Source organism: Semicossyphus pulcher, unplaced genomic scaffold, assembly GCF_022749685.1.
Source record: "Semicossyphus pulcher isolate SPU_LCO1_2020_fin unplaced genomic scaffold, fSemPul1.0.p SCAF_26, whole genome shotgun sequence".
NCBI lineage: Eukaryota > Metazoa > Chordata > Actinopteri > Labriformes > Labridae > Semicossyphus > Semicossyphus pulcher.
In genome coordinates this window covers 735,554-754,846 of record NW_027211700.1, presented here as the reverse complement: position 1 = coordinate 754,846, position 19,293 = coordinate 735,554, and the positions used below count along the sequence as shown (strand labels likewise).

General features: G+C 42.3%; 1 protein-coding gene across 1 annotated transcript; it reads right to left on the bottom strand.

Annotated features, from left to right (window-relative positions):
* Positions 1-2,667: 2,667 nt before the first annotated feature.
* Positions 2,668-17,043, bottom strand: wsb1 (WD repeat and SOCS box containing 1). The gene is made up of 9 exons (XM_069676562.1): positions 16,653-17,043; positions 14,594-14,762; positions 11,542-11,825; positions 11,323-11,454; positions 10,329-10,429; positions 7,895-8,067; positions 6,809-6,922; positions 5,301-5,408; positions 2,668-5,034 (listed from the first exon to the last, which is right to left on the bottom strand). Exons 1-9 carry the CDS (start codon positions 16,690-16,692, stop codon positions 4,872-4,874), a joined length of 1,284 nt encoding a protein of 427 aa, XP_069532663.1. The 5' UTR covers positions 16,693-17,043; the 3' UTR covers positions 2,668-4,871.
* Positions 17,044-19,293: the final 2,250 nt, after the last annotated feature.

Here is a 19,293-nt window from a genome sequence, read left to right as displayed (position 1 = left end):
GACTGCACGCTCGGCTCGGCTCCCTCTCTTGTCTGTAAAGCTCTTCATGCTCCTGCAGCCTTCATGTCTCACCTGTAGTGAAGCGGGTCGCTCAGGTCCTCCACACGAGTCTCAGAGCCGCTCAGAGGGTTCACATCCTCACACTGGAAACGATGAAAACTTATTTTAGCACATAATTTATTTTAATTTTAAGTGTTTTACTCTTTACACTACTTTATTGTTCTTTTAAACGTTTAACTATTTTAAGGCCTCAGTTCTTTCTTCTCTTTCGTTCTCATCCAAAATGAATCAAATGATTGAGGGTCAAAAGTCCTCAGTAAGTTTCATCTCCATGTTCCAGAGTCCATCGACGTGTGTCTGTGCCATGACTCAAACCTTAAACAGGAAGTCGTCCATGTTGAATTTATTCTGAAAATTGGGTCATGACATTTAGAGAAGGAATCCTTTCACAAACTGCTCCATCTGATCCAACTCTTGGTCCGTGGTTGTTTTCGCTGAGCGGTGTGGCCGAGGCACTTTGATTTCAAGTGTCGCCATGAAACAGGAAGTTGCTGCACTTCTTCTATGCATGTCCAATCTACAGGAGCTTTACATGTTTGATCAGAGTCCCAGCCTGATGACATCGACACACAAACATGGAGTCGTAGTCGTAGCGCTAACTACCAGCAACAGGAAGTTGTGACAACATTCAATGTACATGACATTTGCACTGTGTTGCACTGCATGTTTAGTGTGTGTTCTGTAGCGCCACATAGTGGACACAGGAAGTGACATTTAACTCAGCACAGCAGGTGCAGCGCGGCGACGTTGTATTCACTGAGTTCACAGGTGCTCAGCTGAAGTTCAGTGAGTTGTGGGCACACTCTTAAAGACTTCAAAACGTAAAGAAAGCAGCAGGTGTGTTTATGTTCTGTTCCCCGCACACACACAGTCTGAACCTTATGTGCTGCTGTGGGGGGTCGCTCTGTGTGCGTACGTGTCCTCCTCCTTAACGACTGCAGGTATTAACAGTCCGGGTCAATAATAAACCCGATCAGCATTCATGCGCACACGGCGCACAGGGCTGTGTTCCATTCAGCTGATAAGAGCCATACCGTACCTTCACACGTCCCGCTCTGCTGTAGCCACAGTCTCCTCGCCGACACTGTACGAACGAGAGTGAGGGACAGGAAGCAGCATTGTTTATGAATCATATTAGCATCTGACTCAGTTCTGACGGGACTCTGGACTCTCTCGCTCCCTCTAGTCCAACATTATTCTGATATCATGAACAACATCGTAAACTAACTGTTCATTAACTGTAATGTTTGTCATGATATGTTGTGATTGTTTACTGACACTAAGATAATGTTGTTAGTCACACAGTGTGAGAGCAGATAACAGGCTGTTATCTAAAGAAAACACGCTGTTATCTCAGCGATCCTCGTTATCACAAGAAAACAAACATTTTTAATTGATCTATTACTTCCTGCTCAGGGTGTGTCCAGTGGTATGAGCCAATGAGATCTGATTGGCCACTCCAAACTTTGATTGGCCATTCGCCTGCTTAGAGGCGGGACTTAAGTTCAAACCAAATGACTGGGCTGTACATGTGCATCTGCCTGCTCTGCTTCTTTCTGGACCTTTGACCGCACTGTACAGCTGAACTCACTCATCCTTGAGTCCATGTGGACACTTTAGACAGAGGAGACTGTATTCCCTCCAGGTGATCTTCAGGTGTCGTGTTCACAGGTGTGGGACAGAGGCGACATAGACGGGAGAGTGAGCGTTTAGTGTCGTGGTTCTGTGCCGAGGGCTGAGCTGCTGTGTTCTGTGTTCTTGGCGAGTTCTGTCAGTCGGAGCTGAGGCCAAACGTTCTCTGGCAGGTTGTGTTCCTGCTGAGATATGGAGGGCGTCTCGTTATGGGGATCTCACATGGCTAACTCTTTATGTCCAGGTGGGCCGGGTGGTGAGGAGGATGTCTGATTGGTTTGGACAGTGGCATGGTTTTATTTATAGACGCAGCCACCACCATGTCACCCGTTCAGTATTTTGGTCGCCACCACGTTGGTTTTCTGGAGCCAGAAGTGACCATATTTGGACGGGAGGGCGGAGCAGCAAACAGGCGAGGAGTTAGTAAACACCAAGCTATCAGAGTTATACTGTCAGTGCACATGGCTCATAAGCTGCAGGGAAAATCCAACAACAGTCCAGACTCCATGCACGGGTCGCCACAAATAGATGAGTGTGACAAACACTGAAAGAGCTAACCATGTACGGTGAGCACACACACAGGTAGCTGCTAATCACTGCTAACATATAAATAAGTGTAGAAACAGTGTGTGAGACGTGTTAGACGGTCTGTTCGTCCAATAAAGCGCACACACAGATTATCTGTCTGATATTTACATGAACAAATCTCCAAAAGGCTCCAACAGCACAGACACGGCCCAGAGGTTACGTTCAGTGACTGAGTTAGCTGAGGGGACACCTAGCAGACAGCTAGCAGCTCCCAGCTGTCACTCAAAGAGGCCACGCCCCTAATGCTGCATCACTGTAAGCCTTAATATAATGTAAACAAGTGAGCTGTATAAAGATTCTCCCCGTACAGTTGTCATGAAGAGAGAAATGAGCTATAGAGACCCAAACTGTTTTTTGTACCAAATAAAAAAACAAAAAAACTTTATTGTCCAAAAGTCTTTATTGAAACGCTCGCACACCAATTTACAAGAGAACTGCAGGAGCTTTATACATTCATATACATGAGATATATTAACTGCTTGATTCCGCCTCTCACTGAGGAAGATTTTACAGTCTGTATAAACTGCGACCCCCGCAGACCCTTAATGAGAGACACTCCTCCACTAGTCAGCAGGAAAGTATGAAACCAACTCGAGTCTGATATAATCTGAAAGAGGAACCTTTGGCTTCAGCTCCGACAGCTGCTCTGACACCATCACGCTCACACCTCCTCTCTGCAATCAGAAACCGAGCGAGAAACAGAAGATAGAAAAAAAGGTGAAGGGGGCCGAGTCGGACTGATCTGCAAACTTTCAGGGTTTCTTGAACGTGTCGTCTGCGGTCCAACCTAACACACCTCTCACTCTGGGTTTAAGCAGTAAGACATGTCGACTTTTTCACATTTAAAGGACAAAAAAAATACATTAAGAACTGAATATAAATGACAAAATAAAGTGGAAAAAAGGCCTCAACCTCGATATGTTTATAGACATGATACATTTTATATACATATATAAACAGGACACTGATACAGGTTCAGAGAAAGATGGCAGTTAAGCGGCAGAGGTGCTTTGCTTTAGTGTGAAGTCATGAAACAACACTCAGGTCTCAAGGCTTTTTACTGCCCCGCAAGGCAACACACAAATACACACACACACACACACACACACACACACACACACACACACACACACACACACACACACACACACACACACACACACACACACACACACACACACACACACACACACACACACACACACACACACACGTAAACTCAAGCATATGTTTGCCATTTATGTCGCCGTTCTGAGACTTTAAGGTGGACCGTGGGAGGGAGCAGAACAGTTTACTGAGACTCTGAAGTCAGCCGGTTCAAGAAGTTCGTTAGCAAACATTAGGAGGAATTTTAAAAGAAAAGTTCTTTGTACATTCCTCGTGTTGAATGTATTCCTTCATAAACCTCTGCAAAGGGAACACTTTGTTTACATCCATTATCCGTCTCCTTCCCTAGCTTTGTTATGTTTCTATTAGATATCAAAGCAGCGGCCCAGCGAGACGTAATCAGCAAAGATCTGTGTGATTGTGAATAAAACTACAGACACAGAAGAAGTAACTCCTGAGGGCGGGTTTAAAGCAGAAAGAAGGTTTGGTCACAGCAGCGTTTAGAACTATATTTAAACTTTACACCAAATTCTATTAATTAACTTTCACTTGTAAATGTTCAAAACCAATCAGTCCGAGAGTGTAAGTCTGGATGAGCCATGCTTAATGAGTGTTTATGTATTGGGTGTTGTTGGAGCCCTGCAGGGTTACAAAGACTCTTACATCTTATAACGAGCATTTTTAGGTTCCCTTGAATTTGTTAGTCAACCAAACAAAACTAGGAATAATACACGACGGATTATTTTACAGTAAAAAAAACTACAGAGTGGTGACTCTGTTTCACAACATCTTTGGCAGTTCTGTACTTCAGGTTCTCATTTACTGTACCGGCTGACATTCACTATTAATATATCTGCAAGAGCAAATATTGGCTCTATTTTACTGTAACAACGCATGAAGAGGTCTCACTCTGTGTGTTTTCAGTGAGACCAAACAGCAGACTGTTCTGGGTCTGCTGACGTACGCGTGCTAAGTGATTGTGCGGCGTGCTGTGAATACTGTTTGATGTTGAGTTTGTTTTGAGCCATTCAATGATAGACAGTAAAGACATGTCTGTTCACAGTCTCAGTAGGTCACATGCGTCTTCCCTTTAACTCGCCCACCTGCAAACAGGAAACATTTAGAGAGAGCACCACTGCTCAGCTTCTCACAATAAGTGTTGTAGAGTGCGCCTGCTGAACACTTACAGGTATCACACTGATATGAAGGGGGGCAGGAGGCCCCAGAAATAAGTTGACCTTACAGGCTGGATGGTGCGCTGGCCCCAGCACACATTTAATAAAGCACTTATAAAAATAAATATGTACAAAACAACACGATATCCAGCTGTGAGCGGGTGTGGGGGAGGGGAGTAACTCTGCCTCCTGTCCTCATCGTCTGTTCAATAAAGTTCCATGAAAAACTGTTTGTAAGGGATTCGTTGGTTTTCCAGCGTTTCCTGCGGCAGGTGCAGGTGGGTGACTGGTTGTGGGTGGGGGTGGTGTTTAGATTACTTTGTAGGTCAGGTAGTCGCGGAGTGGCGTGGGAATGGCGAGGGACTCCACCTGCTGCGTGGTCATCACCCGGCGCAGAGACATCCTGCAAATGTGCTGCAGACTGGCAACGCTGCGAGGACTCTCCCAGAAGTGCACGCTGCCATCACGAGTCCTGTAGAGCAGGAGGAGGAGGAGGAGAAGAAGAAGAAGAAGAAGAAGAGGAGCAAACAGGAAGAGGATGTTTAACACGGGAACATCACGAGAGCAGAGTTCAGACCAAAACCAAACAAAACCAGGAACACATGCAGGGAGCCAAGATAAAACCTGGAGAACTGGTTTCCTCGACTGCTCGGTGATGTGACAGAGGTAGTGTGTGTGTGTGTGTGTGTGTGTGTGTGTGTGTGTGTGTGTGTGTGTGTGTGTGAACATGTTACTCACCCAGCAGCAAGGACACTTCCTTCAGCAGTGAAGGCACAGCAGAGGCCGTTAGACAGAGAGGCGATGGCCTGAGGAGCTTTTTCCTCGATGCTCCAGAAACGCACCAGCCTGAGAGGACAGAGACGGACAGAAGGACCCGCCGGTCATTAACTGATCTTTACTATTTTCATAGTAAGAAATGTCCAGGTGATGCTAACGACACTAACCGCTCTGCCACAGACACGGTGGGTTTGTGTATTGTGTGCGGAGGCAGGAAGTAACACTATAAATACTCTCCTGTACTGAGGTAGAGTTTCAGGTATGTTGAGTGAATCTTTTACTGTTACTCTCTACATTCTGATCTGATCATGCATCTTATTCTAATTAACTTAGACTCAGCTGTTACCCTGCAGATCAGAGCTTTGTGTCTTGCAGTGTTTTCCTGCTAACTTTCGGTGGGAGGTCTGCCCCGTTTTCCCCCCACAGCTTCCTCCTGCACATTTTTTCCACCAACAATTCAGAGCTTGGTCAGCCAGTGGTCAGAGTGATTAATAGCTACCTTGTGACAGTCATGTGATCCGTCCAAACAGACCAACATACAGTCGCTCCATTAAGACTCATGACTCCCTGTGAGATTTAAAAACAAACTGCAGCAAACAGAGAAGCTTTTCTGCAGCCGTGTGCTGTTCACCGTCAGCCTGTGTGCACCAACAGGCGCCAGACACGTGCTGCAGTGAGCAAACATGCATACAGGAGTTCACACGGCTCCACACGTGTAGCTTAGTGCAGGCTCAAATGGCACGTTTAGGATTTAGATGATTTGAAATGGAAGTGTTGCAGACAGTGCAGAGGTTTATCTGCTGCTGAAACATGTTGCAACACCACCAGACTTCAGATCCCAGAGCTGTAAAAACTTCATCTGGGATTTCAGCAATTTGTGATTTTGTGGGTTTATTCTCAAAGTCATCAAAACATCTGACGTTCCTCTGAAGTTAAACCAAGAGATCCTCCAAATACCCGAGTGAAATCCAACACAAAGATGTAAAAGGGCACAGTTGTGTCAAATCGATAGAGGAAAGAATTGTAAGGCAATATTGTTTAGCTACACCAACAAAGGGTGTCCTTCTTCTATCGTATACATTTTGACGTACATATTGCACATAAGCCTTTCAAAATGTTTAAGCTAAGGCACTGCAAACTCTTTTTGTGCAAGTTGCATAGCTCAAATCCCTGTGATATTATGAAGTGTTTACACAAGTTTGCAATCGTAATAAAGTTTGTCGGTGCATTTCTGTGAGGTTCTTGTGATGTTGTTGGTCAGTCTGACTGCTTGAAAATCTCCTTTTTGATGCAGTAAAAATAAGTGATTTAAGATGAACACACAGACAGTTAACAAAAAGACTCCTATGGCAAAATGTAAAATCAAGTATTGCAATAATATCGTATCGTCCGGCCTCAGGTCGATTCCCACTTCGATTAATAAAGAGTCTTTAAGGGAAATAACTTTTACTGTCCCGTCAGTGTCTCACCTGTCGTCAGTGATGCTGGCAATGTGGCGTCCGTCGGGGCAGAAGCTCACAGAGCGAACCCAGCGGTCGTTTGCCCCTCCAGCAAAAATGGGTGAAGGAGGAGGGAAGAGATGGCTGCAGAGCGACGAAAGAGAGAGAGAGAAAGTTAAATAACAGCAGTGAACAAACATCGACTGTTTGTAGAAGACAGAACATTTAAGTTCATCTTATGTAACTGAGCACACTTATTATTGAGGAACAAAACAAACAAACGTTACACATTCATTAGGCGACACCACCCTTATTTGATGTGGCACCATCAGAGGCTGATTTTGTTTTAGCATTAACCCTTTCCTGTGAGTGCTTTGATCCACGATATGAGCACAGTCACAGAAGAGCAAAGTGGCCCAAAGTATGTCATAAAAGAATAAATAGACGACTAAATAAAACAATACTGAAGCATCAACGTAATCTCAAGGCTGACTGTGAGCTTTAACTTGATACCACAACTAAACATACTCCAGCCAGGATGGTGAGATGAAGACAAAACTAGCCATAAAGCTAGTTAAGCTAGTCAATAAAGGTCAGTACAGCTAGCAGTGAAGCTAGTTAACAAAGCTTAGTAAAGCTAGCAGTGATGCTAGTTAATGAGGATATTAAAGCTAGCAGTGAAGTTAGTTAGTGAAGCTTAGTGAAACTAGCAGTGAAGCTAGTTAACAAAGCTTAGTAAAGCTAGCAGTGAAGCTAGTTAACAAAGCTTAGTAAAGCTAGCAGTGAAGCTAGTTAACAAAGCTTAGTAAAGCTAGCAGTGAAGCTAGTTAACAAAGCTTAGTAAAGCTAGCAACAAAAGTCAGTAAGGCTGTTTTAAAGCTATATAATAAGCTGTATAATAAAGCTAAGAGAGGCTAAGTAAAGTTAGAAATAACACTAGTCATAGAGACTAGTTAAGCTGCCAGTTAAGCAAGTTAATGAAGCTAAGTAAAGCGAATTTCTAAAGCTAGCTAACTAGCCAAGTTAATTAAAAGCTAGTTTTAAAGCTAGTTGATAAGAATAAATAAAGCTTGTTAATAGCAGAACCATGGCTCCCACACTGTGTGCATTTCTTACCCCAGTTCCAGCAGGATGGTGCCCTTGTGGTGGTCCCACACGATGACGCGGGTGTCATAAGAGGCGGTGGCCAACAGCGCCCCATCTGGTGAAAACTCACATGACACCACATCATTGTGGTGCCCCTCCAGCTTCCGGATCAACGTGTACTTATCCATGTTCCATAGGAACACCTGCAACGTGAAGAGGGGACTGTTATAGCCCATGCAGTGATTTGTGATGGAAAAAATGTGCAACGTTACACTTAATTATTACTTTATGCACAAATTAAATTACAATAGGAATTAAAGGAGAATTAAACAGAGTTATGTAAAGCTTTGTAACCTTTAACCAGGCCATACAAACAAAGAGCACATGCTACACAAGCAGCAAGGCTAAATCAAAATGCAACACTTCACCTACGTTCACATTAGTTTTAACATCTCATTATAACAGTACTAAACTACAACATTATAGTTTAATACATTAGTATCAATACATCATTAAATAGTCTAAATTAATACTTCCACTATTTTATCATAAAGAGGCTACACAAAAAAAGAGAAAATAAAACAAGTAGTAACTTAAGGTAACATAATGTTACTCCACTGGTTTCCCCTTTCAGAGTTTTAGTTCACTGTTTACAAAAGGCTCGCACCTCCGGCAGAAGCCTACGAAGAGAGACAGATACTGCAAGAGAAAAGAATATTTTATGGCCAAAGGATCGACACCTCTGGCAAAGTACATATAAGCATACACACACGCACACGCACAAACACACACACACACACACACACACACACACACACACACACACAAACATACATACAGTACACACACATAATCATCATCTGTAAGCCCTTTTGCTTTAAACATCTGATTTATAGTATTAATGTATTTTCTCTGAGTAATATATCATGAGATAACTAGTTATTATAACTCCTGCACCATGTCACTGTTTGTGGTTAGAAATGTAAGAACTTGTTGTGCAAACACTGTTTGTGAACAAGTTAATGATTACATAAAATCATAAGTCACATGAGGACTGATGGTTCTGTTTTCAGAGTTTCTCCTTTTTCCTCATTTTCTAGTTTCACAAATGAGGTTAAAAAACAGAAGCGACATTTTCTCTGATGGTTTTCTAAACAGTGTTTTTCATCACACATATGCAGATGGAGAAATGTGGATGAACAGTGTAATTTATTGTTGTTGCACTATTGCTGCCAGCAGCAGAAACTCTCAAAGGCCCTTTATGAAAGCTGTACAGGCCACAGAACACTTAATGGGAAAGTTACCACATGGCCAGTTTAATGACTGTTTTTCTCAGTGCTTTAGGCAAACAGCTCTGAAAAGGCACAAAACAATACTTCAGAGTATTTCTGTATGTGAGGCCTGCACAGTGTTTCCATGACAGGCGGGGTGTAAGGTTAAAGCAGTGGAAGCTGCTGGCTAACAGTGACAGTGAGGGGGGGCAGGCTGTGTGTTAAACTTTAGCTGTTGCTGAGCTGTGTTGATAGTTTACAGGGCAAACATTTACACTGACAGTAAAAGATCCTGTAATAAAGAGAAGCTAGTGTGTGCAGAAAGAGGGCGGAGCTATTTGAAGATAAGGGGGAGGTGTGGAGATGGGTTTGGGAGAGAGGTGGGGGGTGAGGGGAGGATAGAGGGAGTTTTTAACATCCAGTTTTAAACTGAAATAAAATAAATAGAGGAACTGCGACAGCAGAGGTAGACAGACACGGAGCAGCACCTACGTACAGATTGACCTTGCGGGTCAGGTGCCAGGCTGCCCCTGGCCAGGCCTTTGGGCATTGCGCACTGTGCGTCCCCGGTTTACACCGGCTGCTCAAAATGTCAGCGCGGCGCTCCCTTCAAAACCAATCACACACTGAGCTCTGCCACCACCTGTGACAGGGAGAGCAAGACACACTTTGTAGGGACACACACAGCCTAACAAAGCTACCACCATGTCTACCTCCATTCACATTCAACTACAGCTCACACATTGTAGGTAGATAAAGGTGGAATCTACAGCCACAAACATGGAGGTCATACTTTTCACATGTTTCTTATCTGACCGTTGTTCATATGCTACGTTAACATGAGGGTTCATAAGAGTACGTTTAAATGTAACAGGGGGAATCTTCAAACAGTTATAGGTTTAGTTCTGGTCTTCCCCATTTCAGTATAAATCAGATTTTATGATGAAGTAAGTTAACAGTTTTCTGCTCTGCATGCAAACTTCAGAACACCAAAGCCCTTCTGTCCATTGCAAAGAAAAAACAAACAGAATCTAGAAGCAGGTAGCTCAACTTATCATAACACCAGGCACATTAGCTCTGCATAATGGAGGGCGGGGCAGATGGGGAGCGTTTCATTTGTAGGTTGATTGAGCATTACTGATCACAACAAGCAAAACAAACACAGGTAAGTAAACAGGAACTTGTATACGTACTGCTTTGCCGGCGCCGACGGAGCAGAGGATGCTGGAGTCGGGGGAGAAGGCGCTGCAGTACACCCAGTTCTGATGCCCCCGCAGAACCTTCACCATGTTCCCTGAAAGACACAAAATACATCAGACGAAGGATGTTCCTTACTAAACACACAGAGTGAGTCATACTGTGAAAAGAGACAGGATATGATAGGAACCTGGATCCCCGAGCAGAGCAGAGGCATCTTACTCATTCAGCTATCAGGATGCAGAAAATATGAGTCATACTCATTTTAAATATTTAAACTTCAAACTCGTCTTGGAGACATTTCTGTATTTTCTTACCTACGAAAATACAGAAATGAACAATGCTTTTCTTTCAATAACTTAAAGAAAGAAGCAGAAAATGTTACTGCAACATAAATAAACGGTGCATTTGTTTTGGGGACTATTTTCAGCAGCAAACGATCAATAAATGCAGGATATAATGAGACTTACTAACATTACTAACTCACTCCGAATTCTAGCACTTGTTGGACTGAATGCATAAACAGGATGTGATTTCAAAACACTCCTGAACAATGTATAACAGGAATGTAGGTCACAAAGCTAGTGCCATGCACAGGGCCTCACCCGCCCTCCCTCTGCAGAGGCCACAGCCCACATGATCTGTGTGTGCTTCAGAGAGAGCTTGTTTTAAAGCAGCACTGCAGTGAGAGGTTAATGCAGACCATGCTGCAGACCTGGGACCCTCATCAGGTCAGTGTTTTCTCTGTGTATATAAAAACTGTTCTCATGTTCAGCCTGGTCGGAGATTTGTATCACTCTTTCAAACTGATTTATAGCTCTCAGAGCTGGGCTGGTATTTCATCTGTCAACAGCCCCAGATGTAGAAACAAAAAGGTCACATGATTCTGTTATCAGCTCATTGTGACGGGGAAGAAGAGAAAGAAAGAGAAGCAAGGAAAAGGATAAAAGGAAAGTGCTAATAAAAAACATAGAAGGCTAATCTCCGTACCATCATCTTTGAGGTCCCACACTCGCAGGGTCTTATCTCTGGATGCAGAGACCAGCATGAGGCTGCCATCAGGGGCAAAGGTCAAGTCTCGCACCACATCAGTGTGGTCCATCAGATTCAGCAACAGTTTTCCTGCAACGAGCCGTCGGATTCAACACAGGGTTGATTTAAACAGAACTTTCTACCAGCTAATGAAGGTAAAACAAAGTGTTTCCTCACCAGTGTAAACATCCCAGATCTTGATGCGTCCGTTGTTGAGGCCCGTCGCGAGCAGCAGCTGGTCCTGACCGAACTTGAAGCGATGCCACTCGATGTTCACGCAGCGGCTCTGCTTCTCCGGCACTGACGAGCCAAAGGCAAGCCCCCACACAATGTCACCGCAGTCGATGGTGTGTTCGCGGGGCACGCCAGCCGCCAGGACGTTCTGTCCTCCATCGCTGTTCTGACGGGACAGACGTCGGGGGCTCGGAGCATCGGTGCCCTCCCCAACTTGGCCCAGAGAACTACAGAGACAAATACAGAAGGAGGTCAGCAGGAGACAGCTCGGTGTTTTTCCACTGCAGAGCTCTCAGAGGTAACGTGTTTACACTGATGACGTGTTACAGCTGTGCTGCTCACGGAGCACAGCGAGAGCTTCTGCTAGTCTGTCCTCCAGTGTTAAGAACTGATCCACTGAATGTGCCCCGTTTTTAATAAAGAATATTATCTCTAGATAGCAAAGCCAACCCAGGCTGATGGAAAAACCCTGACTGTGTTTTCACAGAGGAAACAGTGAGCTGCAAAGTTAAGTATCTGTTGGCACAGCAGGAAAACAGCAGCTCAGCAGCCACAGCCTGATGTTTGGGAACAACGAGCACTTGTTCTACAGACGGTTTCAAAGTGTGGCTCTCAGAGTCACAAGGCCTCTTTGAAAGAGAAAAAAGAACCTGTTGAGCAGAGAAGAAGCTGATAATAAGGGCCCCGTGTCCTCGGCACTGAGGAGAACCTCTCTGAGACTCTGAGGGACCCTGAGGGATGTTCACAGGTTCCCCAAACACTACTTACTTTATGTTATGTGACTTTTTCTCTAAGAGAACAAATATATAACACTATAACTATGGATTCTGTAGCTTTAACAGCATCACAGCTACTTTCCTCACTGCAGATGGAACCGAGCAGTCGACACCTCAGACGTCAGATTTTATGACAAAACGCACAGTGGTAACTTTCTCCACTTTCTGCTTCTCCAGAACATTTCCACACTTTATGTTACCTGGCGCTAATAAGCCCACCGGAGGGATGAATAAAAGTTGGGGTATCTCATGTATGAGAATAATTCTCTTCACTGACCTCCACTGAGGAAAATCAGTGAGTTACATAAGACTAAATAGAGACCAAGTTCAGCTTCCTGTTCACTTCAGGGGAAATTCCTGGTTTACATAACTCCAGTGATTTATCACCAATAACTGCAGACAGGCGTACTTGACTTGACTAAGTTCAGGGGGGGTTCAGGGGAGAACTTCTGAGGATAAGGGGGAGGTGTGGAGATGGGTTTGGGGGAGAGGTGGGGGGTGAGGGGAGGATAGAGGGAGTTTTTAACATCCAGTTTTAAACTGAAATAAAATAAATAGAGGAACTGCGACAGCAGAGGTAGACAGACACGGAGCAGCACCTACGTACAGATTGAACATCCCCCTTATCTGCCCCCCGGAGCCGGCCCGGGAACAGACAATCTTCTGTATGTGGGATTGCATTAATCATTGTGCTGGAGATCGCTCGATGTTTGGAAACTATTTCATCATTCTTTAACTGAACTTCAGAGAATATGTTTTATCTTAAACTGTGTCCTCTGTATTTACGAGATGATTTAATGACATAACTTTAAGTCTTTACCGAACTTACTAAAATAAAATCCGACAGAAAAAGTCTTTCGTTTTTGTCTTTGTTGATATATTTCATGCACTTTTTAATTGATTTCGCCCCTAAAGAGGATCCAGTAAAAAATAAACTAAACAAACAAACCAGCATTAAAAACTAATTAAAACTAAACTGAATTAAAAACAAAAAGTCAAAAGGAATTTAAAACATAAAGTAATGAAAAAACTATTTGACCTGGTCTAGGACACAGTATGCGGGGACATGTCATTCTCACAGGATTCATTACTGGCACCGCCTTGTAGACTTTTACCACCGCGTCACCTCCAGGATTTAATTAGACCGTAAATCAACATTTTACATTTTAGAAACTTAAGGTTATAGATTATAATTAACTTCAGAGTTTAAAGTGTGCTGCAGGGTTTGACTTCATAAAAGGTTTTAGCTTCATTCTCAGAGATTCAGACAGTAGACAAAACGGCATGTGAAATAACAAAGAGTCCAACAGAATGGAACAGTAACATGGCAAAGGGAAACATGAGCGATTTCATTTGGATAAGAATTGTATCAAATAAATGTAATCTTTATTTTAATATCACTATTCTACTCCTGCATGTAGCTTTAAGTGCAGTGTTTTGTTGATATTTGACTGCAAACTTAAAGTCCCTCCAAAAGGTGAAGTTATTCATTTATTAACATGATAGTAAAAGGAGAACTGCAGTTGGAGTTTCCCTGGTTAATGTTTGTTCTGAAAAAGGAGACGTTAAATTGTATTATGAGAATGATTGGCTTCTTGTTGCACGTGTTTTTCCTTCAGCTCTTGTCAACAAAAATGATACCATCGTCTGCCTGAACCCGCGTGAACGCAGCATTACGGACCACAACGAGACAAAGGATCAACCCAACTTTCCAACTGTCCTGCTGTGTCCGCACCTTTCATTTGGTGAAGATTATTTAAATGTAAAAACTGTGGGGAACTTTAAAAGGGGTTGGCTGTGTTATTGGAAAAGAACATTATTGGCAGGATATGAGATTGTAAATCATCCACAGAATAAAGGGGGAACAAGAAGTCATTATTAAAGGCACCACCACAAAGTCAGCTGATCAGTAGAGCTCAGTAGATTGTCCTGCGTTTTCTAGTGAGTGACTTTTTGAAACATTGGTAGCTGGAGGTCTTGAGACTGGTCTGAAATCCAGTCATTTTCAGAAGATAATTCCTGTGGTGCTTAGGATGCCTAAATATCACCTGGAAGACTCATAAAATCTGGGAGATATAATTCAAAATAAAATAAGAAAACCCTGAAGGAATGTGGCCAGTTTGAAGGAAATATAAATTAGGGTGTTAATGTTTAATCACAGTTGCTATATTAAAAGGATTGGCGGTAACAGGGTGCATTTGACTTTACATAATACTTACAAGTTCTTCAGGCATTGTGTCCAGGGAATGAGCCTCACAATGCGATGCCCCTGAGACCAAGCGAAGTAGGAACCATTAGGTGCGAAGGCGACGGTCCAAGCCTCGCGCCCAGACTTCTGGTCAAAGGGAGCAACAGGCACCCGGAGTTCACCGATGAACTTAGCCTTACCTGCAAAACAACAAACACCCCGTCACATCAGCAGCAGCGATCGATGCGATCACTTATTAACAGGAACACACCCACAGGTGCTCCCATAACCGCCAAGAGGCTTCTCCACTGACGCACACAGGAGAGGGCCTGGCACTGACGCAGGCTTTTGATTGGACAACCAAACATTGGTACAGGTGTGAAACTTTACAAGACAAAAAATCCTAATAATATAACTAAAATAAACAATTACCAAGCTCATAAGAGTTTTTAAGAAGAAACTGTCAGCTAAATAAACTCTTTTTACAGCCATTACTTAACCTCTTTCTGCACTGGCAGACTTTCCTCTATGAAATTTCACAACAACTTTCTGGAGCTCAAAGACTCAAAGACTGAACATCAGAGGAAAAGAAGTTAAACTTAACACAGAACAATATCACCGTAAAAGTGTTTCATAAGAGGTGAAATAACAATAATATAATAAATGCATTTTGTACAGAGCTTGGTGATTAATAATGATTTTATAAGTTTCCTTTACAGGTAGGGATGCACCAATACCACTTATTTTCAGACCAACTACAAGTACTTACATTTGGGTACTTGCCGATATGAGTACTTAATAATATAATTTCAGTTCTCATAGTGACTTTAAAAACATGTTTCATTTTCATCATCTGATACTGGCATCAGTATTGGTGCATCCCCATTTACAGGTAAGTCTGACAGGCTAATGGGGGTTAAAGTAGTGTGAAGGGCTGCAGTTTATTGCTACTTTAATTGTGGATTAATCTGTCTTTTACTTGGTTGCTTAATCAGTTGGTTTTATGGTTTTACAAATGTTAGAAAATTGAGAAAAATGTTGTCAAATGTTTTATCCACAACCGAAAGATTTGCAAAGAGGAGGAAAGAAACAAGAAATCATCACAGTTAGGAAGCTGGAATAAGAGAATCTGGACTGTCTCAACCCGATGGGACAAATTTAGTTTTTGCCAACTAATCGATTAAAGGAAGTATAATGCTGCAGCTAAAAAGGGTGGAAGTAGCTAAATTGTTTAACAGAATAGCTCTTACATTCACATTTCAGTTGTGAAACTGTTTATTCTATTTATTTTGGTAAAGACGCTAGAACAATGTAAATAGCTAAGAAACATTTCAGACACACTATGTGGCAGTTGATTTACAGTCAATACAAAGCTATGTGCTGTCACGTTCCGCACGTAGCGTCCGTCTCCTCAATGAAGCAAGGCTATGCTGTGGGGGAGGGAAGAGTCTGCGCTGCAAGACTGCGCTGCAAGCCAGCGAGGAGGAAATTAATCTATAACCACTAATGTTAAGCATGGAGAGTGGGACAAAAACAAACTAACTACACTACACTGAAATGTACTAGGTAGACATTAACGTTACGGCAGGTTAAACCGGGCGATGTTCCCTCCGTTATCAAACGCAGACGGCGCGTACAGTTTCACAGACATGCGGATAGCTAACGCCAAACCGTGACGGCGGCTGAAATGCTAAACCCGGAGGTTCGGTTAAAGTTTCACACCGTGCAGAACAGAAAATACAACACCATTACATAACAAACCGCCCCGAAGTAAACTAGCTTAATTTATCGTTTTGAAGGCGACATAATTAGCTACTGAGCTGTTACATTAGCTTACACCAAAGAATGCCCACTGCAGCCCACCTCAGCACGCCACGTATTGTCTTGTGGCAATAGAACAGTTTAGCTAGCTTATATTTTATTCTATCAATTTGGTTTAATATTATGTTACAGTTACAAAGGACCGTTAATCAGAGGTTAACTTTGAACGGACAACAAACGGTTAAGTAGACGTTAGCGTCGTTCTCGCAGGAGGACCAGCCTACCCACAGATCAATTATAAATATTTTTATAAAAAGGTTTTTACTCACCTATATCATTTTCGTGTACAGAGTCTGGGAAGCTTGCCATCTAAATAAGGACACTGACCTAAGAGAAAATAAGCCGAGCACGTACTGTAAAACGGAAATAATAGAAATAGAGCGGAATCAGATGGCGGAGTTTCCTCTTCTGGTGAGAGCTAAAGTCGGTTATATCCCTCCGCAAAGCTTAACGTCCGACCGATGTCAATGTCTTTTCTTTATTTACTCGACAATATACTTTATTTTACTGTTAAATTCAGTTTTATTCTGCTCGGCTGTTGATAAAAGCGTCCTGACACGTTTATTATAGTAATTAACTGTAGTAGATAGTAGGACGACCCTTGGATAATGGCTTCTGACTGAAAGATACCGAGCTATTTTCTACCGAGGGAGAGCTATGTCAAGCAGTGGGAGGGGCCCCATCTACGTCAGCACCGTTGTCATGGTGATACTATTAAAACCGCCCCTTGATGTTGTTGTTTTTTTTTCAATCCACTTCCTTATTTGACGGACAACAAAATGGCGCCTTACCGCCACCAACTGGTAGTAGAGAGAAGGATCTTTTCCCCCTGAATTATGTTGTTTGTGCGCTCAGGGCTACATCATATAGAAATAATGATGTTTATATTGAACGTTTTGTAAAATAAAAGTATATAGCTGTTTTAATAGTTTAATTTGACATATTTACAAAATTGTTATCGTGGCTAAAATTAGCTACAACTTTAAAATGTAAAGTAATTGTCATATTATGAGAGTGAAAAAACATGAAAAGCTTTATTTAACTTTAATTTACTATTTGTTTTATATTTACATGTAAAAAGTAAACTGTTGCTTAAAATGTATTTAACAAGTTAAAAAAATATTCTGCTCTCAGCTGACAGCTCTGAATGTTGCTTTAACATTAGAGAAATGATGTTTTCTGTGTCCTGAGTGGAAGAACTGTATTGGGCTTGTTTGTTTACAAATCTTAATGGAGAATTGTTAGGCTGGGGTTTCCCTGAGAGGGGAGAAAAAAGAAGGAAAGTTGAACCCATGTTCGAGAAAACCAGATGGACAAAAGGAGCCTTGAAGAGTATCTGACCTGGTGAGGCTGACCGCCAACAACAAAAGCCAGCCATCATGTGACCCCAGAAAGTCAATAAACACATTTGAAGATTAAGTTCACTTTGGGTGACGGTTGACCTGCAGAATTTTCTCTGAAGTTCAATCATTAAACAACTGCTTCAAACAATGTCTTATCCACTTCAATACCTATAGCCTACCTGATGATCTTTGAACCCAGCAAATTCACTGCTGTTTTACAGAACCAGATGAATGTTTTTTTCATCTTACAGCCACTATGTTTCAGTCTTTTTCCTTTTGGCTGGTGGAAGAAGAACATGTAAAGACCATATTGACGTATTTGTGTCTTTTCTTTCTGTGTCTCTGGGCTTTTCTTATGTTTATATCTTTGCCTCCTTGTCTCCTCCGTCCTTCACATGTGACCTAGAAATCGCTCTCAGTGCACCATTATGCAAAGGTCTCAACTGCCAACCCTGTTGAAGTTGTTAACGTGTTGGCAAAGAGCTGAAACATCAGGCAGACACAGAGCACTGTCCAGCTGAGGAATCAAGCGTCATCCTCTTTCATCGTACTGCGAACACTGAATGTTACAAGTCTATCCAAGTTATTTTAACCACTTATTTATTACGTTTCTTTTACTTATTTTTTATTTTTATTTAGCCTTTATTTAACCAGATTTGTCCCACTGAGATAAAAGATCTCTTTTGCAAGGCGACCTGGCCAAGAACAGCAGCAACAAGGTTTCAACAATTAAAACATGTCAACATGAAAGCACATAGATTTACTGACATTATAAATGATTAGATAAAACATTTTCTCACAGACAGCCTGGACTCGATAGTCTTTTGACTATTTTACCATCCTTTTAAACACATGCAGTCGGAGCAGAGAATCTGAAGGCTCTCTTTCCCAATTCGGTTCAGACTTTGGGAACAACTAAATGTCAAAAGTTCTGAGAGCGGAGAAAGTAATTAACAATCATTATGAATTAACAGAGAAGATGAATAGGTGGGAATTTTACCAAGAGGAGCTTTGTAAATGAAAACATACCAGTGATTTAGGCAGCGTGTACATAAAGAAGGCCAGTTCACTTGTGAGTACAAAAGGCAGTGGTGAGTAAGAGAGCCACAGTTTGTAATGAACCTCAGTGCCCTATGATACACACTATCCAGCAAATGAAGACATTGAGCAGAGGCATTCATGTACAATACATCACGATAATCAATGACAGGTAAAAAGGTAGACTCCACCAGTTCCACCATGGAAAGAAAAACAAGACTTGTTTGGAAAGTAAAAGCTTCAGCTTGTTTGTGACATACTGAATATGATCTTTAAATATATTTAAAAGTGGATACCAACTCTATTTGTGAACCGTTGCTGGTAACAAGCAATGCTGATCTTACTGTTCTTGAAGATGTGAAAAACATATGTTTTGTTTTTTCTGCATTTAGAACAAGTTGCAGCTGACAAAGCTGTTCTTGCCCTTGTACTCTTCCAAATGCATGCTGAAGATACTCAAAAGCTTTAGCGATAAATGACCATCATCAGCATAGAATTGAAAGGCTGCATTTGGTCTGTGAACTCCAAG

Coding starts and splice junctions, on each gene's coding strand:
- wsb1 (XM_069676562.1), bottom strand. CDS start 16,692: ATGGCAAGCTTCCCAGACTCTGTACACGAAAATGATATAG. Junction 11,455..11,541: donor GATCTGGGATGTTTACACTG/GTGAGGAAACAC, acceptor GGCTCGTTGCAG/GAAAACTGTTGCTGAATCTG. Junction 5,409..6,808: donor GCCAGCATCACTGACGACAG/GTGAGACACTGA, acceptor CTGTCCTCTCAG/GCTGGTGCGTTTCTGGAGCA.